Here is a 26,920-nt window from a genome sequence, read left to right on the forward strand (position 1 = left end):
TCTGTGCTGCCTTTACGATTCCTTTCCACCCTCACAACTCCTTTTTGGGTCAGGACCCCTACAATTACAAAACCATGGAACTTCAGATTTAAATATCTGAAGTCATGAAATTTACAATTTTTAAAGCCAATGACTGTGAAATTGACCAAAATGGACTGTGAATTTGATAGGGCCCCTACTTATGTACTAGATCAGTTTAAACAATTTTCTGATGAATCAGATGTTCTGGAGGGAATACATGTGCAAGTAACTGTCAGCTGTAAAGCTAAATGAGACTCTAAAGAAGAGTATCGAAAGATTAAAAACTTGCAATTAGATCCCCAAAACAGACGAAAATAAAAACCCTGTAACTTTAACTGGTTAACATCTGTCAATACATTTAAACATGTGCCATGCTAACGTTTATAACACCTCAGTATCTTTGCTATTTTTAATTTTTAGGTGCGTATTAACATTACTTTGGACCACAAGTGCAGAATTTTCCAGACCTTGAATGGAGCTGTTGGTATGTGTATAAGCACGTATATTGATTGGCCTGTACTGCATATGTCTGCCATTAATATTCTTTTTTTGTTTGCTTTTTAAAGTGAAAATAGTTTTCCCTTATTTTAAATAAATAAATTATACATGTATGAAAGAGATTACTCCATGATGAAAACATTAGTAAGATTATCATGTCTCTCAGCTCTGATATGTACAATATCAACTGATTTTTATGTATCACTAGCAAAAAATTGGATTTAAATAGTTTTGATATATCTAAAACTTGATTTAACTTCATAATCACTTAGACAAGACTGACCTTTCCATCTTTCTATAACTAAATTTAATTAGGGCTTGCAAAGTACATATGGTATGTAAATCATATATTCATTAGAGATCACTCTAGTAGCAAGGCATATAATGGAATAGGCTAGCTTTAATTTTGAATTTCCTTACATTGACTGGATTGTCGTAATTTTAGTTGGAAATCCTTTTTATGTATGCATGAACTTCCTTCCCTACCTCCACCTTTGACCTTCAACTGTAGAACATCTCAATTGAATTCCTTTGTAAATGGGAAGTTAGTTATGCTATTTTATAAACTCTAAGCAAAGCTTCTTAAACATGTGAAGGATGTAGAGAATAAAAACCTCTGAAGTTCCCTTTGGACCTTATCCTTCACATCTAATTTACCTATGAAGTGCTTAAAGACTAAGGTAATGAGAGAGCCCATAAGATAAGTAGTGTAAATAAATTAATACTTATATGCCGTTTTTAATCCATAGACCTCAAAGCATTTACCAAGGAGGTCAGTATCTTATCTCAGTTTTACAGATGGGAAACTGAGGCATATGGGAGAAAGGCACTTGCCCTCACTCACCCAGCAAAAGAGTGGCAGAGCCAAGAATTGAACATAGGGCATGGGACTAGGGCCAGACTACTTACAGTACCAGAATAAATTTAGTCTGTTAATTGTGACACAGCACCGATCGCTTGAGCATCCTCCAATTAACTATTTTCATTTGTATTGTTAACATGCTGGTTAATGTGCAGATGAAGTTCTTCTGAAATTTGAGGAAGGAAGAGCAAGAGCTAGGAATTCAGTGTATGAGACGCTGCCCATCACTCTGCATGGAAATGGCCCCACGAAAGTAAGTGGCAGTCACTTTTTCAGCTTTTATCAAGGACAAGTTTTAATAAGACAAAAGAAACTGAAGTAAACTTTCAGCATAGCACCAGGAAATGAGGTGATCACTTCCCAATTAAAGTTAATAAGCGTCACATGGCTAAAGTTTGTGCTGATCACTTACTCCTCAGCCTGTTATTCCATTGCCACTATATTGATAACAAGTTATAGCAACTGCTCACTCTTTGCTTAGGAAACTTGATTGCAGCTCTGGATTTCAGAAGCTGATGCTTTCAGGGAACTATCATCATTGCTGAACAGCAAGTGGAGAACTTTTGATTTTATTCATACTCATAGTAGGTGATTTATGCATAGTGGGGCTTTTTGCAAATGAAGTATGTAGAGGCTTTGGGGGGAAGAAGTCCCAGGCAGGGACAGAAATGGAGTATAACACCTCAAGGCTGCAATTGCTGTCCTGCCAACACTACTCATTTTAAAATCCAAGCTACTACTGACTGTTAACTTTTTCCCCCCAGCATTTCATCTTTTAAAATCTCCTATGTTAAGTGCTGTAAACTGTGGTTGACTTATAATTCTAAAATACATACTGTACTAGATGGCTGATATTTCTTTCATATGGCTTCCATTTACAAGGGTTAATGTTTGCATGTATCCTTCCAGTCGTCTGCAGTACATGTGAACTGTACTACTAATTTTTTCATGAATTTTAACCTACAGACCATATCAAAGCTAGTAATAGAAAGATTGGTTCTAGGTGTTATAGGCTGCAATGTCATCTAGAAGATAGTTGAGATCTCATTTCCTAACACTTCTTTGTGGGTTCTGGGAATGGTTTTAGTAGATAAGTTTTTTCCATACTTGACCTAATATTTGCTTGATTCTGTTTGGCACTAATTAGTACCTCTACGTAGCTGTCAACACTCAGATACAATTGTAGTCTCATATGTGTGACAAGTGGATTGGGTGAAGCCTAATTCCCAAAATATTCTATATTAAGTAAAACTTCTTTCCTGCTTATAGTCACACAGCAGTTTAACCCACTTCTGTCATGGTGCAAAAGCATTTGAGGATTTTAGTCTAAAAACCTACTAAAGCAGGGGGAAAAAAATCCAACTATGAGTTTCTCTGAACTATTTTGTCATAGTTTGATTGTGCCCTTCTGTGGCAATAGAGCTTAAGCAGAGATACATAAATGTGATGAACAGGTTAGAAAAACATCTAAATGTTCACCAGCTGGGGAATGGCCATGCATTGAAATAATCTCCATGTCATAAACAGATAGTTAAGGGTTAATGTCTCTTTTACCTGTAAAGTGTTAACAAGCTCAGTGACCCTGGCTGACACCTGACCAGAGAACCAATCAGGAGACAAGATACTTTCAAATCTTGGTGGAGGGAAGCCTTTGTTTGTGTTTTTTGTGTGTGTTTTCTTCTCTCTCGGGGCTAAGAGAGGCCAGACATGCATCCAGGTTCCTCCAATCTTTCTGAAACAGTCTTCCATGTTCAAAATAGTAAGTATTAGCTAGAGAAGGCGGATTAGGCATTTTTGTTTTCTTTATTGCAAATGTGTATTTTGCTGGAAGGATTTTAACTCTGTTTGCTGTAACTTGTATACTTAGGCTGGGAGGGGAAATCCCTCTGGTCCAGGTGAAGCTGAAAGACCCTGTAACGTTTTTCCATCTTGAGTTTACAGAGATAATTTTTACTTTTTTCTTTCTTTAATTAAAAGTTTTCTTTTTAAGAACCTAATTGATTTTTTTTATTCTTGTGTAAGACCAGGGTTTGGTGGGGGAGAGAAGGGAGGGAAAGGTTAATTTCTCTCTGTTAGGATCAGTGTCTCTCTCAGGGAGCGTCTGGAAGGGGGAGAGAAGGGGGTGGGGAAGGTGAATTTCCTCTGTTTTAAGATTCAAGGAGTTTGAATCACAGTGATCTCCCAGTGGAACCCAGAGAGGGGAGAATCTGGGAGGAAGAAAGGAGAGGGGAATGGTTTATTTCCCTTTGTTTTAAGACCCAGGGAGTTTGGGTCTTGAGTTCCCCAGGGAAGGTTTTGGGGGACAAGGAGTGTACCCAAACACTATATTTTGGGTTGGTGGTGGTGGCAGCATGATAAGATCTAAGCTAGGAATTAAGCTTAGAAGGGAACAGGCGGGTCCCCACTTTTTGGACGCTAAAGTTCAAAGTGGGAAAGGAGACCCTGGCACTCCAAAACTAAAATACTTAGTATTTGCAAGAAACTTCTATTTTATACTTGCTCTGTTTGAACTCCATTAGGATTTAGTGGATTACTTCTTATCTAAAAGGTAGGAACAAAATTATAGCAAGAATATAAAGTGTTCTTTACACTTTTCCTTAGTGTAGTTATCTTTGTATTGGTGTCATACTTTATTTGGCTAAGCACGCTTACAGATTTATTTATAGGTATCTAAAAGTTTGGTAACGCTTTATTTTTTGTCTGACTTCGATAAATATTTTCCACTTACTACATACGATAAAGAAGAGGGAAATAAACATATCAGGGCAAATACAGGAAAACTGTAACAATTTGAGTTTATCATGGAGCAGTTTTCACATGGAAATTATGTGCTGCCTACTCATTAAGTATAATAGGGGTGGTTGTAGGGCAAATGAGTAGGCAAATTCTAAAACAGGTTTATGATGGTATGGAAGAAATCCTTTAACCTGTGAGAATGGTAATATGAATTTGGAAGGAGCTTTATTTGCTAATGTGGCTGTGGATAAAATATGGCACCCGGAATAGCCTAACCTTAGAATAATTATATAACTGATTTGGAGCCAATTCCAAAGTTGCAACACAACTGCCAGAGAACCTGTGAGAGAGCCAGGTACATCAGTTAGATATGTTTCACTGTTTGTTTTCTGGGTCCTGGAATAGCTGCCCCAAAAGGGAAAAAGCTTCAGTCCAGTTCATTTGACATCTGTGCACCTGTATCTTCTAAATTTTATATAATCCCTTCTTAGGAAGTTTTTCCCTTTGCCCATCTCTATTTTCCTATAAATACCAGTGACCATTAGTTACAGGAAGGTTACTAACTTGGTTCTGATAATATTTCTTGGCATGGCATTTTTCAAAGACAGGTGAAATGCAGTATGTGTTTTATTAGGCCCACCACAATTGTTCAGCTTCTTGAAGCTGTGACCACAAATTCCAGAGGATATTATCTCTGTAGCTTGTTCAAGGGGTCAAAATATCTTTTAGCGGCTGTTTTTTAAGGAAGAAAAGCATATCTATTATTATTATTTATTATTATTAATTAAACTAGTTTGAGGATTAACACTGATGTGTTCGTCTCTGTTAAAATACTGAGATGGGTTGCATTTACATATAGTAAGTGTGAATTGTTCTTTTGCTTACTAGATTCAGCTCAGTTACTTTGGAAATTATATCCCTAATGCTTGGACACGTGAAACTGGATGTGGTGTTTGTGATTTAGATTTACTAGACTTATCCACGGTTATAGTAAGTATATCTCATGTATAACTGAACGCTTTGATGCATGAATTTCAGTGCCCTTATAGTGATTTTTCAGAGACAAAAAGGCTACAGTATGTAGTGTTACATTTCAAGCACACTTTACGCTGTTTTCATATGTTAGATATTATACAAAATAATAATGGAAACAGATTCATGAGTTACAAACTTATCAGCACTATTTTAGTGGCAAATGTCAATATTTTCATATTGGTTATAATTTGGCACCACACCCAGCCCAGAGACCATTTCCCCCCTCATCCCTAGTCCCCTGCCCCAGCCCAGTGAAAGTGAGTGAGAGTGCGGGAGAGTGAGCGATGAATGGAGGGGGAATGGAACGAGGGGGGGCAGAGCCTCAGAGAAGGGGAGGGGCTGAGATGTTCGGTTTTGTGCCATTAGAAGGTTGGCAACTCTACTCGCATAAGTGTATGTGATTGCAGATTGCCCCCTCAACCAGCTATGAGTCTGTGCGAAGATGGCAGGGACGCTGTGTGTGGAAGTGGGAATGACACCAGTTCTGTGTCACTGTTCCCACCCCCACCCTATCCTGCCTTCTGGACGCCTGTGAAGAGTGTGGTCTTGAGGCCATGCTGTGGGAGAGGGTAGAGAATGGGAGAGGTCACGGGGAAGGAGTGTGTAGGCCAAGAGTAGGGGTGGTTAACATACATTCTCCCCGCTATGCCCAGTGATGTACCCACTTTTCATAGGTTTTTCCTTCACCACCTATCTCAGCTGCCCCAAGATTCCGTGGGGGAGTGTCTGGTAGCAGGGCTCTGCTGGAACACTTTAGCCAATGAGCAGAGGAGGGCCCAGGAGGTCACCACAAGTGCAGAGGCCCAAGAACTCTGTGTGGCTGTCCTTGGTCTCTTGGGGATTAATTTGAAGATGAGCCCTTCAGGTGTCTGTGTGGGGTGGAGGTGCAAATCCATCTCACCCACCAAAAAGCAGTACAGTGGTGGGGAATCTCTGTGAAGGAAATCCTCATGGAGATTTCCTTCCTCTTAGTTCTTTGTTTTCCTTTGTATAGCGAGCAAAGGATGCAGTGGTGACTGGGGCACTTGTATGGTGCTGTGCAAACACATGAGAGAGGAGATCCTTTTCCTTGAAGGGCTTGCAGTTTTAATTAAAGGCAAGATGCAACAATTGAGTAAGGTGTAGAGAGGGGGGATGGACCATGATAAGAAATAATGAGTCTGTAAAGGGCTTAAAAGAGCTGATGGGACCATGTCTTCCATTTGCATTGAGGGTGGAGAGACTCAGCTACCTACCTTTGGGCCTAGTGCTGATGGTGTGGCTCTCCTTCTGAATTTCTTCCTGGAGAATGTGGGGGATATCGTGTAGTGCCACACCCCCAGAATAATCCCACAAAATTTGAAAAGTATGCAAAATCCATTGTCTTGCTTGGGTGTGCTTTCTATTATTGGTAGCAATTACATATGCCCTGCTTAGTGGTGCATTTTAGTACAGGATATGCCACTTTACTGATAAATCTTCATACAGTGGTTAACATTTGCTTGTATTCAACACTATAAGTTACCATCACACTAGTCTCAGTAGAGCGGTTCCTGTCAGAATGACAGTAGATTGGAAATTTCTATTTTTTTAAGACATGCCTGTATACCACTTAATCACCTCTTCTTTGAAATGATGCAAATTGGAATACAAGTTGAAAATGAAACAGAAGCAATTATATTTGTAAGTCAAGCTGATTTCCCTATGAATGCTATGCAGTCCATATAAACCTGGATATGAAGAACAAACATAATGTTTGCTTTCAGGAAAACATGCCAACATGTTTCTGGATTTCACATATGGACACTATATGCAGTGGTGTTGTAGCCATGTCTGCCCCAGGTTATTAGAGAGAGAAGGTGGGTGAGGTAGTGTCTTTTATTGGACCAACTTCTGTTTGGTGAGAGAGACAAGCTTTCTTTTTATTAAGATCATGATTTTTAGTGTCTAGCAAAGTTACATAATAAAGACTGGATTTATGGCTTATTACAACCATTTGAACTCGCTAACCCCCATTTTTGTCCTCATGGGTACAGGGGCGTTAACAGGCTACTTCATCTTAAATGGTTCCAAGGGTATGGCTACACTTGCAGCTGTACAGCGCTGGGAGTTACAGCTGTCTTCGTACAGCTGTGTAGGGAAAGCGCTGCAGTGTGGCCACACTGACAGCTACCAGCGCCGCAGTGTGGCCACATTTGCAGCGCTGTTGGAAGTGGCTGAACAGGCATTCTGGGATACCTCCGAATACCTCTGGAGGCCAATTACAGCGCTTTTGGTGGCCACACTGGCGGAGCAGCGCTGCATCACCAGCGCTGCAATCGTTATACCCCAGGCAGAGCAGGAGTACAGCCAGCGCTGCAGCCAGGGAGATGCAGCGCTGTATGTGCCTTGCAGGTGTGGACGGTGAGTAATTTGCAGTGCTGTAAACCCACCACCAGCGCTGCAATTCTCCAGTGTAGCCAAGCCCTTAGACTATGCGCTACTTATGCTACACTATTTGTGTATTTAGCTGTGACACTTGGAGTACCTCTCCCAGACCTGAAGAAGAGCTCTGTGTAGCTTGAAAGCTTGTGTGTCTCACCAAACTGAAGTTGGTCCAATAAAAGACATTACCTCACCCACCTTGTCTCTCACACATGGCCACCAAGAGTTTGTCCCCGCCCCTTTGTCGGGCCTGCTGTCACATATGGACAACGACATGGAAATTTCAACACATCCTGATATGTTATACAGACACACTGTAAGTGAATGTGGACTTGCTTAAAGAGAACTAACTTGAAGCTTTTTGTACCCATATTTGGTTTCTGTCTGAAGTCCGTTGCAGAGAGTTTTAAAAATGTTTGTCTGGTTTAGAGGTAGAAAAATATTTTTAATGATTAATTTTTGTGTGTAGGAGCACATAACTAAAAGATTAGATGTCTATCTCAAATAAATTACAAACCTGTTCTAGATAAAAAGTTTCCTAGTTTTGTTTTAGGATGATCTTTTTATATAACATTCCTGTAATTTAATATTACTGTTCTAAACCAAAAGTCCAAAATAATTTTAGCATCTAAATGGTTTAAAAGCCTTTGCCTGGCTTTGCGACACTTCTCTTTATTTTTAATGAATTATTTTATTATTCTTGTTACCATAAATTGCAAATAGAAAAATAATTTTTGCTTAATGCTAGCAAGCAAGTTATGGTCATCTTTGTATGGTTACAAAAATTTTTATTTTAATCAACTACAGTAAAATATATCTACGGTGCATGTCTCCTATAGCTGACCCATCAATAGTTCCTGGAGTTCCTTAATAAGGAAGTAGAATATGGCTTATTTATAAGGTTATGCCTTGCCTGTCTTTGGTTGCTTTCCATGCATTAATGAACTCTTATAATATGGATGAGTACAATATTTTGTGGCATAAATTCGGTTATGTAATTTATTTTAAAAATCTGTTTTCCTTTAGACAGCTAAAACGTTAACTTTATAGATTTTTGCATACTATTTTAAAATTTATTTTGTGAAATACTGTTTTTCTAATGTTTATATGCGTTTCTTTCATAGGCCAGTAATTTTAAAACCTTGACTTGCAATATTCAGCAGCTACACTGACAATGAAAATAATTTGTAGAGAATTTAGTTAAGTACATAAGAATGGCTATATTTGGTCAGACCAATGGTCCATCTAGTAGCAGTTCTGCAATTTCATATTTGAGTTTCTTCAGAACTCTTGGCTGAATATCTGGTCCTGGTGACTAATTGCTGTTTCATTGATCAGTTCCAAAACAACCTCTACTGTTGCCTCAATTGGAGTTGGTCAGATATGTCACCTAAAAAGAATGGCTCAGGTGTGGGAATCTCCCTCACGTCTTCTGCAGTGAAGACTGTTGCAGAGAATTCATTTAGCTTCTTAACTGCCTTGTCTTCCTTGAGTGCTCCTTTAGCATCTGGATGGTCGAGTGACCCTGCTGATTGTTTGTGATGTGTCCTGTTTCTTATGTACTTTCAAAAAAGAAAAAAAAATGCAATTAGTGTTTGTGTCTTTTGCTAGTTGTTCCTCAAATTCATTTTTGGCCTGCCTAATTATACTTTTGACTCTAGTTTATTCTCCTTTCTATTTTCCTGAGTAGAATGACTTCCTATTTTTAGCAGGTATTGTTTTAAATCTCTAACAGCCTCTTTTATTCTGTTTAGCCATTATAGCATTGGAGTGGGGTGGTCCTCTTACTTTTTATATATTGGGTGTGTGTAGTTTGACTCTCTCTAATGGTGTTTTAAAACCGCTTCCAGGCAGCTTGCAGGCATTTAACTCTTGTGACTGTTCCCTTTAATTTTCATTTACTTAGCCTCATTTTTGTGTAGTTCCCCTTTTTGAAGTTCAGTGCTCCTGTGGTGGCTTTGGTATTTTCCTCCCTCCAAGGATGTTAAATTTAGTTATATTATGGTTGTTGTTGTTGAGCAGTTCAGCTATATTTACCTCTTCGGACCACTTCAGGAGTAAATCAAGAATTTCCTCTCCTCTTGTGGGTTCCATGACTAGTTGTTCCAAGACATTAATGGTATCTAGAAATTTTATTTTTGCATCCCAGCCTCAGGTGACATGTTCCCAGTCAATGTGGAGTAGTTGAAATCCCCCATTTTATTGGGTTTTCTGTTTTTGTAGCCTTTCCAATCTGCCTGAGCATTTCACAGTCACCATCACCATCCTGGTCAGGTGGTCAGTAGTGTATTCCTATTGTTATATGCTTATTGTTCAAGCATGGCATTTACATCCATAGAGATTCTATGGAACTATTTGATTCATTTAAGATTTTTACTAAATTTGTCTCTGCTTTCTTTCTGCCATCCCTCCCCGCCTCTACCAGTGCAACTCATTCTGTCGTTCCTATATATTTTTTACTCTGTATTGCCATGCCCCATTGATTATTTTCATTCCACCAAGTTTCTGTGATGCCTATTATATCAGTAGCCTCATTTTAATATCAGGCACTCAAGTTCTCTCACCTTAGTATTTAGACTTCTTGCTTTTGTTTACAAGCACTTATAAAATGTTAATATTTATTTGTCTGCCTTTGTGATATAATTAAATGGGACTCTTTTGTTTCTGTTGCTCTTCAGATCTTATCTGTACTTTTATTAACTTCTATCCCTATTCATAAATCCTTCCCAAAAGGAATGTGTCTTTCCGAACTCCACACCTTTTGACTTTCCCGCAGCCCTCAGTTTAAAGACTCCTGTATGACCTTTTAATTTTACATGTATTTTGTGTCAACATATTATTTCTTTTAGGAACATCCAAGGGTTACAATTGGTGTTTTTATTGAACAACCAACACCTTTCCTACCTAAATTTTTAGACAGACTGTTGACTTTGGATTACCCAAAGGAACTACTTAGTATCTTCATTCATAATAATGTAAGTACTGGAGAACTGTCTGGAGCAGTTCTACTTTTATTCAGGTGCAATTGCTAAACTGTAATTGAGATTTTTTTTGTAATATGGTAAGCCGCAATGGAAAATATGCAGTAATGTTGGTAAATAGCAGCAATAGCACTTTTCTCAGAGTTTATTTGATTAAACTCAAGAGGCACTTTCTGGAGCCTTTAATTCAATTATATTAGGTTTTTTCCTGCTTTCTGTGGCCAAGACCTCAATGTCATTTTGTTACAATTTGGATTCCTGATGTTTGTCATAACATTTGTATTACACGAGGCTCCCAGCCTTAAAGTGAAAGATATGAGTTTCCAAAACATACACAGGAGAGAACAGTTGGGCTGACTTTTACTTTGAGTGCTCCTTACTAATCATCTAAGGCAATGGTTCTCAACCTGTGGCCACGGTCTGCTTGCAGCCCAGTCAGCACAGAGCTGTGGCCCATGTGACATCTTCAGGACCATACCGATGGTGTTGGATGCAGCCCACATAACACGTTGTGGGCCACATACGCGGCCCACAATCATAAATAGGTTGATAACCACTTATCTAGGGGATCAGTCCTGCAAGACTTAGGCCCTATTGACTTCAGTAGCATTAATCATATGAGTAGTTACTGATGTGCACAAATCTTTGCAGGATTGGTCCCTGTATTTTTCTGTCTTTACACTTGCATGTAGTCCATTGACATCAGTGGCATAGCATGCCTCAATTAGGAATTGGCCCTCAAGCTTTATGAATATTTTTGTGGGGGGACAGTAAAAGATATGCAGATTATATACCAGTAATAACTATGGGTTTTTATCATTGTGCAAAACGAGTGCCTCATTGTGCCAATCAGAAGTTAAATAGCCTTTGAAATGATCAAAAGAAGTTGGCTATCCTTGTAAATATAAAGAGGGCAGAAATTGGTGAGGATTTTTTTAACTTATTCTAAAGCCAGCTGTGTTATGAGAGTTGGCTTAGAACTATTTCATGCTGTAGAGAACTGTAAGGCATAGCTAAGGAAATTAGCAATCAAGAGAAATAATAATTAGAAAGTAATTTCTGAGAGGAGAATTAAATATTCAGCACTTCTGTGAAAATACACAGAACTGTTGGTTTTACCAACTTGGGTGAAGATGCTCTGCACAACTTCCACCTTGCTTCCTCCCCACAAGTGCTCCGTTCTTTCAGTCGATGTGTCCAAACAGTTTCTCCACCTCCATCCATTTAAAAGGCCTCATGTCATAACAAACTGCCTAACTTCACAGAAGGAAGAATGTGATTCTAGCCAGAGTAAGTTTTGTGACTGTTCTGACTGGCCAATCAAGATCATTGGAGAGCAGTGAGAGGAACTATCTTTATAGCATTCTTAACCTGAAAGTGAGAGACTGAACCTAAGATCCAAACATTGATCCCTACATGCATTTTATAAAACTCTAAGCCCCTATCCTGCAACTAGGTATGTTTGGGCAGACCCCTACATCTCTACAGAGCCCACTGAAGTCCATGGGAGTTTGCGTTGGCATAAGCGTTCATCTGTGCAAATTTTATTGTGGGCTTGGGGCCATAGATTGCAAAATATGCAGTTTGCGACTCCTCCAATACTAGAACCATAATAAAAATACAAATTCCATTGTTGCAGCACAGTGGCTTTTCTAAGTTCTTCAACAAAGGAGTTTTAGTACTTGAAAATATTCTGAAGATATCTGCAAAAATTGTAATGACTTCTTCTTTCGTCTTGTGATGGTATTCAAGTGCAAATTGTACTAAGTATTTTATTATGTGTGTCTTGCAGCACAGCAATTGGTATTTTACATTAACTCTGAATTATGTTAACATGCTTACAGGAGGTTTATCATGAAAAGCACATCAAGAAATTTTGGGAGAAAGCCAAGAAGGCTATCAGAAGTATAAAAATTGTTGGACCAGAGGAGAACCTGAGTCAGGCAGAAGCCAGGAACATGGGAATGTAAATTCTGTTTTTATATGTCTTTTTTTTTTTTTTTTTTTTAAATTGTATACTAACGTTAAGTTAGATTATACATTTTCAGTAGAGGGTAAATAGACACTAAAACAAAGATTTTCATGGAATAACAAACTCTATTTAGACACACAGTGTAATATTGAATGTTTTATGATGTGTCCTCATTATGTATACCATTATTTGTTCTTAATATAAAAAGCTGTTCTTCATTTGTGTAGGCATTTCTTGTTGACTTGGATTTAATTTTGTTTAAATGATCTATCATTTGGACTCCAGATGAAGGCTTTAAGAATATAGGGAATAATAGATTATGTAGAACTGGAACAGATGTTGTGGATTATTCATGAAGTATATCTGGCAGGAACATGAACATATTTCTGAGCATATATGATGAGCAATGAAATCTGTCCAAATCTAAATTTATGCTTTTAAAAAGAAGCATGCTATGCAAACAAAGTAAATGATGCAACATAAAATACTATTTAATTTTTATACTACATTACACTACAAGATGTGTGGATGTTATTTCAAGTTTAAATAGATAAAATACTTTTTTTCAGAAATCAATGTTTCGGCTACTATTTTCAGGGATGCACGTATGCTCAAGACCTAAAACAAAGTTAGTATAGAATGATGTTGAGGAAAAAAATACAGCTTGCGTTCAAAGATGCATTAACTCTATGCATTCTTGTACTCAACATCTTTGATCTTGTTGGTTATAGTAAAATTAAATTAAATTTAGTGTAGAAGTAGGAGGAAATCTGGATATGAACACACCATAATTTTCTCTTTCTGCATCTTTGGAGTAGCGTGGGGTTCAGAAATTGAACCCAGACCCAGATTTTGCATCTGGCTCCTATTTCATTAATTTGTATTTCATTAGTTCAGATCCATTCTGAACATCCCCCAAGCTATATAAGTGGGTGTAGTCTGGAACCTGAGCTTTGATCTGTATTTTATGGCTTTGGACTATTCTCTCTAGGTAACGGTGAGATTTCAAATTCTCTCTACAGAGACCATGTTAAATGACAGATCAAACTGCTCAGTAATCCATTTTATTTCTCTAATACCAAATATATACATTCCTACTCAGTGCGTTTACAGTTACTTTCATTTTCATTTATAATACATTTTCTTTCATTTTAAATTATTTGTATTAGGGAGGGCCTTAGTGCTATTATTTTTTCTGGGTTGTGTAGAATTACATCACATACTAACGGTTAACAGATTTCTTAGCCTTTTCCCCATGTTTTGTTCTAAATGTATATTTAGCTACTTCCAACTTTACGTCTGCTTCCATGTTTTTAATGGCTTCTAAAACTGTATTTCCTGGTACTTCTGATGAGAAATTCCAATCGTGATTATTCTCAGGACATTGCAAAACAGTACTTAGGGGAGAGGGACTGAATCATACAGGGCGCCTAGCTGTTGTTCGTTTGATATTGAGAATTGTTGATTTAAACTTCCAGTGGATGTTATCTTTATCCATGTTTAAGTTCTTTTGACTTAATGGTCTAAACATCACTTAAAGGGATATTTTCTGTCCCCTAAAGGGAACTTCCATATTACCAATGTGTTTCTGGCAATCTTACCTGCTGCTGTGTATTCCTTGGGGTCTTTTATTACCTTGGAGGCATAGTAATAATTAAGAAAAGGACCCTAACTATAAAACCAATTAAAAGTTTCAGAATAGAATAACACAACTCCAGAAGCGCAGTTAAACCACAGGTTAAACAATCAAGAGTTTGGAAGTAAGAATCAACTGCTAAATAGTTAGATATATAAACACTTCCTGTCTGCTGGCAACCCCCCCTTACTAGTGGTGATGGCCAATGGACTACATTCCCCTCTTTGGCTTATTGGAGCCTGTTAGATATAACTGAAGATATCAGTGGTGTCTTTTATTGCATCTATAGGCCAAATGCATCCCTGGTGCTGCTTGGTTAGGCATGAAGAGTTGCATGCCCAATGTCAGGGCTGACTTTGGCCTTTGTGTATTTACATATTTGTCCTGCATCTTTTTCTGACAGCCCTGTATATTCTTTGCCTTTTCTCTGCATGCCTAGGTAGTTATACCAAGAAACGTTTCAGAAATATTTCATTGCCACTAAACATATGTTTCCCAATGTAAGAGGTTAAATTTGTATGTGTAATATATGGTCATATAAAAATGTGTACTGCATCATACAGGGCTCCAAGCTATTGTTAGATCAACTATCTTCCTCTATCCCCATTTAAGTTCTTTTGAATTAATGGTCTAATCATCACTTAAGAAATACCAGTAATCCCTGGAACCTTAGTTTTGATTTCCCGTAGATTTATTCCTTCATCCATCTTTAGGTTGACCCTACCCTTATGAGTGAAGAGAGGATCATGAAGTCTACTCTGTGCTGCTCTTTTGAGGTTGGAAGTTTGAAAAAAGAAATAAGTGTCTGCTTTTCCTCCACAATTACATACTGCACTTGAAAACTTTTGAACTGGTTTATTGTATGTGCAGCTCTAGAGGATCTTCCACCCTCCCCCATTTATATTATTTTACAAGTGTAAAAGGGCAGTGCTATCTTCAATAATAAGCTTATATCCTGTTATAACACTAAACTCCAGATCTCAGTTGCAGAGCTTAGAGATCTGCCTCCTCTCATGAAGCTTACAGTAGCATAATGTAACAGAAAGCAGAACTACATACAAAAGCCCCTAAAACTCTTTGATCCAGCAGATTATAAATAATTTAAATGGATGGTAGGAGTGGTGGTTATAAACTAGCCATTCACCAGAGTATTAAAAACAGCAAAGAGCCCCAAAAAGCTACCTGTTTGTGTTGCATAGCATTCTATCAAATTCCCCTTTGTAAGATAAGAGTATAATCACACTGTGATACATCACACTGGATACTTATTTCCACCACAATACAAATATAATTTGGCTCATGTTTCTCCTCTGACATGCCCTTGCTAACAGTCTCTGTCCTGCAGGGGATGTGTACCATAAAGGGAAAGCGTAAATAATCATATATAAGCCAACACAGAAAACTGCATTGTGCTCAAATGATAGCTATTAAAAGTAGGAATTTTAAAGTGAGTAATTCAAATATAAATTGACAGAGCACCTTAGTTCAACCTAAAATCAATTCTAAGTCAATTTCAGGTTCAGCTAGATATTCTTCTATCCTCAAGGTCTGTTTCCACTCCCTTCTGAAATTAATCTGATTCCCTGGGACATCTGAAAAATGTATGTTTGCTTTTCTCTGATAAATCAAACTAAACTTTTGGGTTAGATTTGTGACACACATTCCCTATGGGTTATATCTGCTGCTTACTCTCAGCCCTTTTTTCTCTATCTGGAATTCAGAATAACTTTATTCCATTCCGTTTGGTATTCCAATGTGAATGCAATGAAAAGAGCAACTCTTCAGAGATCTGACTTTTCACCTTTTAATTGTATAGCTCAAGCAATGCTCACACAGTTAAAAATCTGAGGGTTTGGGGGCCAAATTCAAGTGATTTAAAGTGGTATTACAGATACTGAGGTGTCCAGAAGATGTGTTTATATCAATTGATATTTACACACCTCCTTTTGTAAGTTGCTTTTACTGCTTTGCTTCTCTTGGACTCTCTCTTAGACTCATCTCTGAATTTGGCCCATTGTCTTAAACAGATTTCTTGTGTGGAATATGTGTTTGAGCAAATAGAAATAATCCACCAATCAATATTCCACAAAATTCTTGACTGCTGAATGATTATTTTCAGTTCCTGACATCTTAATTTTGGATTTATTTTCTAGTCAGTCTATTTTCTGTTTAAGTATTTTATTTTCCCTTAGCAGCAGTAAACATTGGTTGTGTACACATGCCAGAGTTCCATACAAATGGACCACTCATACTTCTATATACAAGCTTTTTGAGAAATAAACCCAATGTGCTTAACTTTATCCATAAACTCATGGGCTATATCAAATCCATTATGTAGTATATTACTATCTACTTGTCTTTTATCACTATGAAGAATATCCTGAGAAAGGGTATGCATGAGTCCTACCGGCCATTCTAAGAAATAAAACTTATGACGGAGTCCTGTGACTTTCCTGTTTTTGCTTTTGGCAATCTTTTGGCACAGCACATTCATTAAATGGGGTAGATTTTCATTTTTCTATCCATATTCTTCTAGTGTGCCCATTATTTGACCCCTGGTACAAAATTAAGAATTACGTAACAGTTCCTCCAGGAACGTTACTCTCTTCTTCTCCTTAGTTTAACCAGCCTGACTCATTTGGTTTACATTCCTCTCCCTTCCCCCACTGCTTTCCATTGTGCCCATTATCAGAACCAAGGGTGAGAGTTTCATCTAGTTTTATGAGGATCCAGAGCATGGACATCACTGTTATGTGTTCTTAATTTTTTTTTAATAACATTTAAGGGGCAGTCCACCATGTGATAGTCTATCTGTAGTGTCCATTTGACTTCCATTTTCATCACTAGGTACAATCAATTGCAGAAATTTAACATGGAGTTGATATAATCATGGAACACAGTTACTTAGCCAGAAAAGGTGGAAGATGTTGCAATCTGAGTGTTCTGGATCAATGAGTCCAGTAGGACTCCCACAACCATGGAGACTGGAGGTCAGAACCATGAAGGCTGGAGGCCAGATAAGCTCAACATCTGTTGAGGCAAATTTCCGAGTTAGATCCCTAAAATGATTGTTCCCCCCTATTACCTCCTATGTCTTATTTGGGATAAGTTTGAGTTGCTTTCCAACTCAATTGTATACTTACCTTTTGGATATTGTGACAACTGAGTGGCAGTGTTAGCTGTCCTTGAAAAGACCTGAAGCTGTGTATGATCAGTGCATTGATGGCAGTGGCTTTTGATATAATTCCAGAATGTAATCTGTATCAGGAACACAAAATGACATTCTTTGCACCAATTGTAGAAGCAAAATAAGAGTGGAAGGAAGGAAGATGTAAAGTCATCTGAGCACTCTGCCTATGTATGCACATCTCTTGGAATTTGTTCATTTTTTAAAAAACCTTGTCTTCAAGGAACGTGTGATATTTTACTGTCATTTTTTCCCACTTTCCAGTTCAACTGTGAACTTGGATGTAGCCACCTGTGCAATTTGGAGACCAGATTTAACCAGCTGTTGTAGATTTTGGTATAACAGAAAACTCTAGAGATTACGATGAATATGTTCAGGCTATAACAAATGTAAGAAGTAATTTGTTTCCATTCCTTATAGGATTATCAATCCCTAGAATCTTGTTATTGGATGATTCCCCACTTCCCCCTCTCCATTTCAGGGAATTTTTACAGGCATTAGTAGCTTTTCAGGATGTAGTAGAGCTACTATAGTAGTTCTGCTCCTCAGGCTTGATTTCGTAAATAAAAGTTAGCCTTTATTCATTGTGTGGTTAGATATGTTTACCTCTACTGGGACAGAAGTGTTGATATATACTATTCTGAAGGAGTCAAAAGATTTCACTAAGGATATTCAGAAATTGCTAAGTGTAGTTCTAGGTGACACAACTATGGCATGGTTGAAACTATGTTATTATTATCTTATGGAAAAGTCACCCCATGTATTCAATTAAGCAGGAATTACTGAGCAGGAATTACTAAATTTTATATAATGCACTGGTTAATTCACAATCACCAAATGGCCAGTAGTACTGATGGTTAATTTTTGTCCTTCATAAGTTGCACAGAGAGGTGAATGTTGTCATCTTATTATCACTAGACACCATTTTTAAGGTGTTTCTCAAACTGCAGTATTCGTGAAGAGAAGTCTGAATATGTCCTAAGGTGTTCTGTCATCTATTCCAGGATTGCCATTCTCTTTCCAAACTATGAAGGACAGAAAATGATAGACTGCCTCAATTTCGAATACAAATCATGCTGATAGACATTTTAAATGGCTGTTTGCTAGAGGAAATTGAACAGATTATGTCTCTTCCCAACAAGTTACTGTGGGTTAGGACTAGCATATTTCAAGATCACGTGGTCTCAGTGGAAGGTTTTGTTCACAAGAGAACAGTGACTTTTTTCCTTTTTCTAAGATAAACCAGTGTTTCACAAGCAGAGTTAAACAGTAGTTTAATCCTCTTAGAATCTTTGTCTTCTCCTATTGACCACTTCTCATCGCTGCTTTAAAACAAATTCTTGAACTTGTTTACAAAAAAAAATCTTTTCAACTTTCACATTTATACTACTAAGATAAATCTCTAAGCAAATGTACTGAGGCCAGGGAAATGAAGTTCTCCCTGAGGAGTTTAAGCTAAAAAGTATATGACTTAATTTTAGAGGTGTCAAGCATCTCTGAAAAGCAAGCAGCCTAGATGTCACTGCTATCCTTATCTCCTACTTGAATTAAGGAGTAAGGTCATGTGTTATCGTAGCATATCTGTGTCCTTAAATACGAAGCTATTATCAAAATGTAATGTTCTGAAGCAGAAAGACTATCAAAGATTATTTGTATTTCCTAGAGAAAGCTACTAGGCTGTGATGAAAGTCTCAGAAAAGTAAATATGAATTTCATTATTATGAGCAAATTTCCTTTCTTAGTACTGAGAAATTTTATAACTCCATGTTATGTATAATCCAAAGCTATAAAATTCTCTAGAAGTTTTGTTGGTGGTGTTTACAAGTGCATAGGTAAGATCCATGTTTCGTACAAAAATTCCAGAAATGCAGGAAACTCTTAATTGAGAATCTCTACCCTAATGATCCAGCCTGTCATATTGTAGTGAGAATGAAAGGAAGGAATTAAAAAAACAAAAGGATTCAGACTAAGGTCAGGAAATCCAAACCGCTGCCTTAATTTTGAAAGATTCTTGTGGGGTTTTTTGTTGGTTAAAAATATTCTTGTAACTTTGTTACAAATGAATTCCCTTATATTTAGGGTAATATAATATTTCTGAAAGCTTCCAAATAGATCACTAGTACCTTGGGTATCTGTTAACTTGGAAGCTCTTCAAATGTCTAATAGCTTGTCATTTAGATGAATATATTTGAATACAGTAAGAAGGATTCTTAAAACAAGACACAAAGAGCCAGTTTTAACAGAATACTTTGGCAATTTATTTTGTAAAAATAAAGTTGAAGTCCCACAAATTGCCTGCAAAATTTTATTTAATGAGACTTAATTAGTTTTTCCAATTATGTCTGCTCAAAAATGAACCTAAAGCTGCTACTTTTTTTTATTTTAAGTAGCATATCATTTAAAACAATCTATATGGATTATTTTCAGATGTTGGTTAAAAGAAAAATCCCTATGCTATTTAGCTGAGGCTTTATTTTCTAATAACAAAGCCAAATGAATTTTGTGGTGGAGTTACAAAGCTTTGGAGAGAGAAAATGAATAGACTGAAATAAACTCTGCCCAAACTTCAGTACCTAAATCCATATTTAGTCACCTAAAGGAAAACTGGAGATTTTCAGAGATATTGAGCGCTTGCAATTCTCACTGAAAACAACAGAAGCTGGAGATTACTCAGCACCAGAATAAAAAATTAGACCCCTTTTATTTAAGCATCCAAATGTGGATTTAAGTACGTGATTTTAGGCACCTAAGTTGGAAAAGTTTTATCAAGTATTTATTAAACGTGCTTGAGTTTTTCACATAAACTTATTTGTAACATCACATAAGGATGTACTGATTGTGCTAAGTGCTGCTTTCTCTCTTTGCAGGGATCTTTGTCGCCAGAATAAAGCATGTGACTATTACTTCAGCATAGATGCGGATGTTGTGCTGACAAACCCGAAGACTTTAAGACTTCTGATAGAGCAAAACAGGTTCAGTATATCTTTGTTTTACAGACTGAGGATCTTCATTTTTCCTAGTCTGGAAGTACTCTGCAGGATCCCTTGTCCCTTCTATGGTATTGTATTATTGTAAGAGAAGTTTGGCACAATTCCCTCTGGAGCTTATCAGCATTCCACTCTACTTGAGGAAGCATCAGGTGATCATGTTACTGCAAACTGTGCTGCCAATAGACCACTAAGCCATTTGAATGGCAAACATTTTTAACTCTGTAATTAATCTTGGCTTCTTATTTGTTTTTTTTTTTGTTTTTGTTTTTGTTTTTTAAAAGGCGGCAACAACAAAACCCGCTTTAAACGAATGCTGAGTTCTAGAGGTGGGGGGGATAATCAGACCTAATTATTTGGTTAATGGAAACACTTTCTCACTTGAAAATGTTGAAGTGAAAAGGGTAGATGACCTGAGCATGCTGACTGGATTGGGCCCTGCAGGCCAGTTAGGTGGAGGAATCACTGTGGGGCCTAAGCATCTGCATGCCCAGAATGAGGATGCAGTGTGCATGTACAGAGGCAAAAACATAGGCACCCAGGCAACTTTTACTACAAAAACATAGATGTCAAGCAAGTTTCGGCACCTACAGGGTTCAGCAGCAACTAGATGGAGGTTTTGTGTATCCTAATGAGGCCTAATTCTGAAATTTAGGAATTTTAGGAAAGTCCCCTTGTGAATCTAGTCCATGTTGACCACAAAGATATACTGATTATCACTCTTTATACTAAGCATGGGAGCTAACCATTTGCAAAATGTTTTGCATAGAAGAATATGCGCAAACAGCAATTCCCAATCTGAGCATCCAAGAATCTAAGTTATTCTGAAGGCAGCTGTATGGTGTCATTGCTTTCTATTACATGAAGTGGGATTTCTAAGACTGATTGATCAGAAATTGTACAATTCAGGCATTAAAAAAAGCCCACTTGTTTCAGTCTTAGTATTTGGAGTTTTTAAAAGAGAGATTTATTCTTGGAGATGATAGAACATTATTGGTTTTGCTCTTATGAGCTGTTTCTCATTCATTGTTAAATAATTTCTCAAAGATACAAGACAAACTAAACTTTGACATCTGATTCTAATAGGAATAAAACTTGTTAGCTTTTCACAATTTCCGGAAAAGATCCAATATTGACTACTATTCACAGCTCATATTTGATTTTTTTCCCTACCTTAGGGCAAAATCTTGCTTGCTTTACTCATGAAAATCCACAAATTCCCATGTGAGTAGAATAGGAAGGATTTGGCCCTAAGTGGTAATGCCAGGCTTTTCAGGTGGGTCAGACAAAGAGGCAGAGTATTCATTTCATCAGTATATGTTGAAAACTTGCATTTACCTAATGACAAGGACTGAGTTGTAGATAAAGGCATATATTTTGATTATATTTCTTTGCTGAAATCACTTGTTTTTGTAAAAGAGAGGTGTAGAACCCTGTATGCTGCAGACAGAAGTAGCACAAGTTTCATAAACAGGCCTACATGGGACAGCACTTATAAAAGAAGTTCCATTTATTTTGCTACCATTTCTAGCCACCTCACATTTTCCTTCTCACCTCTGTTTTCAATGTCTGCTGTGTTACTTTTCCATTTGGAATAATTTCCATAATCAAAGTCCTCGACTTTTTGTTGTTGTTGCCTCTGCTACAAATCCTTAGCCAAGCTTAGTTAAAGGGTGACCATTTCTGCTACTTCTGCCTGCAGAACGAGGACAAGAGTATTTTCCTCTGCCTGAAAACTCCATGATTTATAGGGATCTTGGGCATGGCAGCTGAATTCCTGTCTGTTGCTCTCACCTTTGGGTGGCTGGAGGTTTGGAAACTGGCAGTTAAAATGGAAAATATTTCCCATCAGCTCAAATGTAGAATGGCTGCTTCTAGATTTGATGATTTGATGGTCCTTCAATTCTGATGCTCTGTCAAAATGCAGAAGTGGGAGGCACCATCGATACCCAGCAGACGTTCACATGCAGCCTTACATCTGTTGTAATGCTAGCAGAATCAAAGTTCATGTTTATTTTCTTATTGAATATTTTCTTTTTACAGAAAGATAATTGCTCCACTTGTAACTCGCCATGGGAAGTTATGGTCCAACTTTTGGGGTGCTTTAAGCCCTGATGGCTATTATGCTCGCTCCGAAGATTATGTGGATATTGTCCAAGGAAACAGAGTGTAAGTTACCTTAAGATAATCACTAACACCAGATGTCATTGTACAGTAGTTAGTGACACATTCTTTCCTTGGCCAGCAAATACTTGTATTTTCCATGAAAAGAGAGAGAATTTCTGAACAGTTAATGTCGGTTACATTGAATTTCTTCAATAATCTGGGATTACTTTCTGTTTCTGCAACCTGGAATAGAAAGACACAATGCCCAGCACAGTGAGGGCCTAGGTACTATCACAACACACACATTTAATAAGTGGTGGTCATCAGTACTGAATATGATTATGCTATGAAAATGAACTGTAATTAACTGCAAAAACTGAAGGAGTTATACTGTTAATTTGCCCCTGTGAATTTATGCCAAAAAATAATCTAGTGACACTTCATCAAATGTGTAACAAGTAAAGTCTTTTCCCATCTTTCTGGACAAGCACAGTATTTAATCAGCAGCTGAAATTACAATTAATAACCACTTTTGGAACAGCAGTATTTGTTCCATTATATGCTGTCTGCTTTCCATCCTTAGAACAGCCCAGAAATGTTAGACTAAAGTCCAAGCAGATGAGAAATACTTTGATTTCAGATACAGTAACTTTTCCCCCAAATGAATGTACTTTAAACTACTTGAGGCCTGATTCTCATGTGTTCCAATGCTCCTTTACTTGGCTCTGACAATTCAAAAAAGTCTTGTTGGTTTGATACTGCTTTATGGCTATGTACTGATTTTATAGATCTGCCTCTGGGAAACAGAAAACTTAGAGTAGTCCATTTTCCTATGGAGAGGCCTATTTGTTGATATTGGCTCAACTGAATTAAACTTGGAGCCTGTTGCATTCACTGGTAGCAGTGTAAAGAGGTCAGTTGGTCTATGAGAAGCTACGGTTGAGTGTTTAAACTAACATAAAATCTCACTGAGTAGCTTAATGCTATAATATAAAGGAATTTCGTTGATAGCCTTGACCTAGTCTGAAAAAGGACGGGTTTATATATTTAAAACCCACTTTAGAGAATTTGGTGGAATTAGTTTCTTCATGATAAAAGCTCATGGAATTTGTATTACTGCTTATACTCCCTTCAAGTCCAGCTGTAGTTTTTCAGCTGTCTTGAGAACCTTACATCATTGTCTTGAACTTTGCCTGGTCTTTTCAGTAAATAATGTTCAGATTGTAAAATATGCAACACATTCCAGTTTTCATAGTCTTAAATCTTTTCCCCTGGACTTCTTTCACAGAGGAGTCTGGAATATCCCTTATATGGCTAATGTATACTTAATTAAAGGACAGACTCTCAGATCAGAGATGAGAGAGAGAAACTATTTTGTCCGTGATAAGTTGGATCCTGATATGGCACTCTGCAGGAATGCCAGGGAAATGGTAAGGTGGATGGATGGATGACTTGCTTTTAAATAGCACATGCAGGGTTTTTTAATGTGCTTGCTACATGTATATGTATGTAATCTTGAATTGTGTTCACTTCTTATTAAAAGTACTAGCCAATTTTTTGTGGGATACTGGCATTTTTGCAAGTTTTTTTAAATAATTGAAAAGAATATAATGAAAGCGTGTGGCTTTGGTCCGGACCAGTGGACTGGTGCACTGACAGCACATTGCTTTCTATTTAAATACAGTTAAAATTCATAGGTGCTGTAAATTACTTTGCTTGTTGTCGCAACTGTTTAACATGAAGGTGGACTCAGTGGCCACCTTGTTAATATATAAGCTGTCAATGAGTATCTCCATTTCTCTTGAAATATCCTTAATCTACACAATTTGGAACTTAAAACAAGTTAGGTGGAACACTTTTTTGTATTTAAATGAGAATACTTAAAGTTGATGATTGAAGCTGTCAATATACAAATTTTATTTTAAGCCGTTTTCAGAATGGTGATACTCTTATTAAAGGGTGTTATACTATTTACTGCTATTTGTATTATGCTGTCAGTAATATGAAGACTGATTTATATTAGGAGTATAAATATGCAAAACCATATTTGTACTGATATTTACACTAGTTTCAGAACAGAAACAAATAAGAGGTAAACTACAGCTATTTCCAGACAGTGTAGCATTGGAAAAAAAAACTTGCTGAATTGAACAAGAAAAAGTTGGCAAGTATAAATTTTTTTATTCCCTCCATAACAAGGCATGATTTCATTTGTTTGTACTCATTCTAGAGAACAGCCCAATCAACACACTCTTGTTTTCAACCTTCTAAGCAGCAGTTATTGCAATATGTGCTTACCATGTGCTCGTGTTAAACTAATCTGACTCTGTGGCTCGTCAGAGAATTGCCTTCTCTTTCTCTTTCTCAGCCTGTGCTATGAGACCATCTGGTACGTGCTTGTTTTTGTATTGCAGCAGATAAGAAGGGGCTGGTGGATACAGCTTTAACACGTACATAGGAGCTTTGCTTGGAGATGCATGCTGCCCGTAAAAACTATTTTGGAATATCAGCTTTTGACTGAAGGCTGTTATTTACCTAATGTAACTGTGGAAACCTAAAACCTCATACATCTCTGACAAAGAGAGAGAGAGACCACGTATCAGTCGACTGATGTGATGCTTCTCCTTCATTTTAGAGTTTACAAAGGGAAAAAGGCTCCCCTTCTTCGGAAACCTTCCATATGCTCAGACCCCCAAAGGTGTTGCTTTTTTTTATTCATTAGTTTTCACTAATACGCAGTATCATTCTGTCACAGGAAAATCCTTCTGCTCTCTCCACTTACTTGTAAAATGTTGCTGTATCTTTCTCTTTAGTCTTAAGTTACATTTTTCAAAAGCAACTGCTGATGTTGGGGGCCCAACCAAGACATCTTAAGGAACCTTGATTTTTCACAGTGAGGGCTCTTAGTGCTCTGAAAATCAAGTTCCTTTTCAGATGTCTGAATTTGGGCACCCAAAAACCAAGACAACCAGTGTCGCTACTCATTTTTTGAGGATTTAGGCCATTACAGCTTAATTATTGGCAATATTAGTGCAATAAAATTGGTTAAACGATCCAAAATCTCTCTGAATACTACTCAAAATCACCAAAAAAGATGAAGTGCAAAGTTTCTCTGGCCTGTCTTATTTGTAAAGTCTTTGTTCAGTTTTGCTATAGCTTGTGTTTGTGCAGTCATTGGGCAAAATGTTGCAGTGCTTATTCCCTATTGCTAGCTCCACATGTGAAAAGGGCTGCAGAACTGTCTCAACGTGTCCATTACATCAATGTCATGTTTCAGGAAAAGGAAGCAAGCATGAATAGTGTGTTACAATCGCATGGGTAGTGGATGCACTTAAAAAGTTCCTTCTGGTTCTAGAGATACTAGCAGTATTTCCTCATTTCAAAAATACACAATCGTTCTAAAGCCAGAATAAATTTGTTTACCCCTCCAAGGCCTTGATTGACATTTGTTTCTCCATATTTATGCTGACGTAACTCTATTGAAATTAGAGTTGCACCGAATAAAACTGGAGCAACAACGTGGTGAATCGGGCCCAGGGTATATTGTGTAGGAAAGTGTTGTGATAAGCATTGATTAGCCTCTTTTGCCAGACCCTCCTTATTTTCCCTTCTGCAGCTATTTAGTGTGTTGATAAGAGCCAAGAACTGAGCACATGTTTAGCACATTTAACCATGCTGGCAATTTAACACTTTCAGTCCTAAAACTGAGGTCCAGATACAAGCAAACAAGTGGGAATGGCTCAGTGTTACGCAAATCTAAAATGGGGAAAACTTTGTAAAATAGGAGTTGGGTCTGAAACAGTTAAACTAAAAAAAAAACAAAAACCAATTTCTTTTAAACAAAAACATTTTCTGCTGCTAATTCTGATCAAGAGAGCCCCGTTAATATCCTAGCTTTTAGTTATGAAGCAATATAGCAGCACATTTAATTTCTGGTGTTTATCTCACTGAGATATTCTTTATTTCTCCTCATAATTCTAACATGCATTGTGTTTTCAGATATATTTTTATTTCAGGTCAATTCACTGAAAGGATTACTTAACAGTAAACGTTCTGAAGCAGTGCAGAACTTGCATGTTTGATGTTCTGACAGTACTTAAATCTTTTCTCTAATGGTTCATTTATTTCAGATAGAATCCCCAGCCCCAGACTTTGTCAGTTTAATTTGTATGAGAGAGTTCTGTTTGAAAACAGGTATTTCAAGAGCTTTGAACATTTTAATATATGGTCTTTCTAGGCTTACTGAAGAAAAAAACAAAATATTAAATTTTGTTTTTCTTTTCCAACTGAATATTTGCACCATTACAAAACATTTGTTGCCTTAATTTGATTAGAAAACAAATGATACCAAATGTGTCATTTTTAACGTGGCTCATAGTAAAAATACATATTTAGGAATCAGTAATACAGGCTGTGATCAAAAACAGTCCCGTGAAAGTTTAAAGATTTCCTTAAAAAACAAGCCCAGAGATAGTTAAAACGTGTGTGTGTGTGTG

General features: G+C 37.3%; 1 protein-coding gene across 1 annotated transcript in view; it reads left to right on the forward strand.

Annotated features, from left to right (window-relative positions):
- The window catches only part of PLOD2 (procollagen-lysine,2-oxoglutarate 5-dioxygenase 2), an 81,600-nt gene that overhangs the window by 42,183 nt on the left and 12,497 nt on the right, over positions 1-26,920 (forward strand). The window contains 10 exon segments of the mRNA XM_032802211.2: positions 442-505; positions 1,537-1,634; positions 5,006-5,107; positions 10,405-10,530; positions 12,381-12,502; positions 20,199-20,303; positions 22,362-22,487; positions 23,713-23,854; positions 25,060-25,162; positions 25,782-25,790. Coding sequence (XP_032658102.1) covers positions 442-505; positions 1,537-1,634; positions 5,006-5,107; positions 10,405-10,530; positions 12,381-12,502; positions 20,199-20,303; positions 22,362-22,487; positions 23,713-23,854; positions 25,060-25,162; positions 25,782-25,790 — 997 coding nt within the window.

The sequence above is a fragment of the Chelonoidis abingdonii genome, chromosome 8 (genome assembly GCF_003597395.2).
Source record: "Chelonoidis abingdonii isolate Lonesome George chromosome 8, CheloAbing_2.0, whole genome shotgun sequence".
In the NCBI taxonomy this organism is placed as follows: Eukaryota; Metazoa; Chordata; order Testudines; family Testudinidae; genus Chelonoidis; species Chelonoidis abingdonii.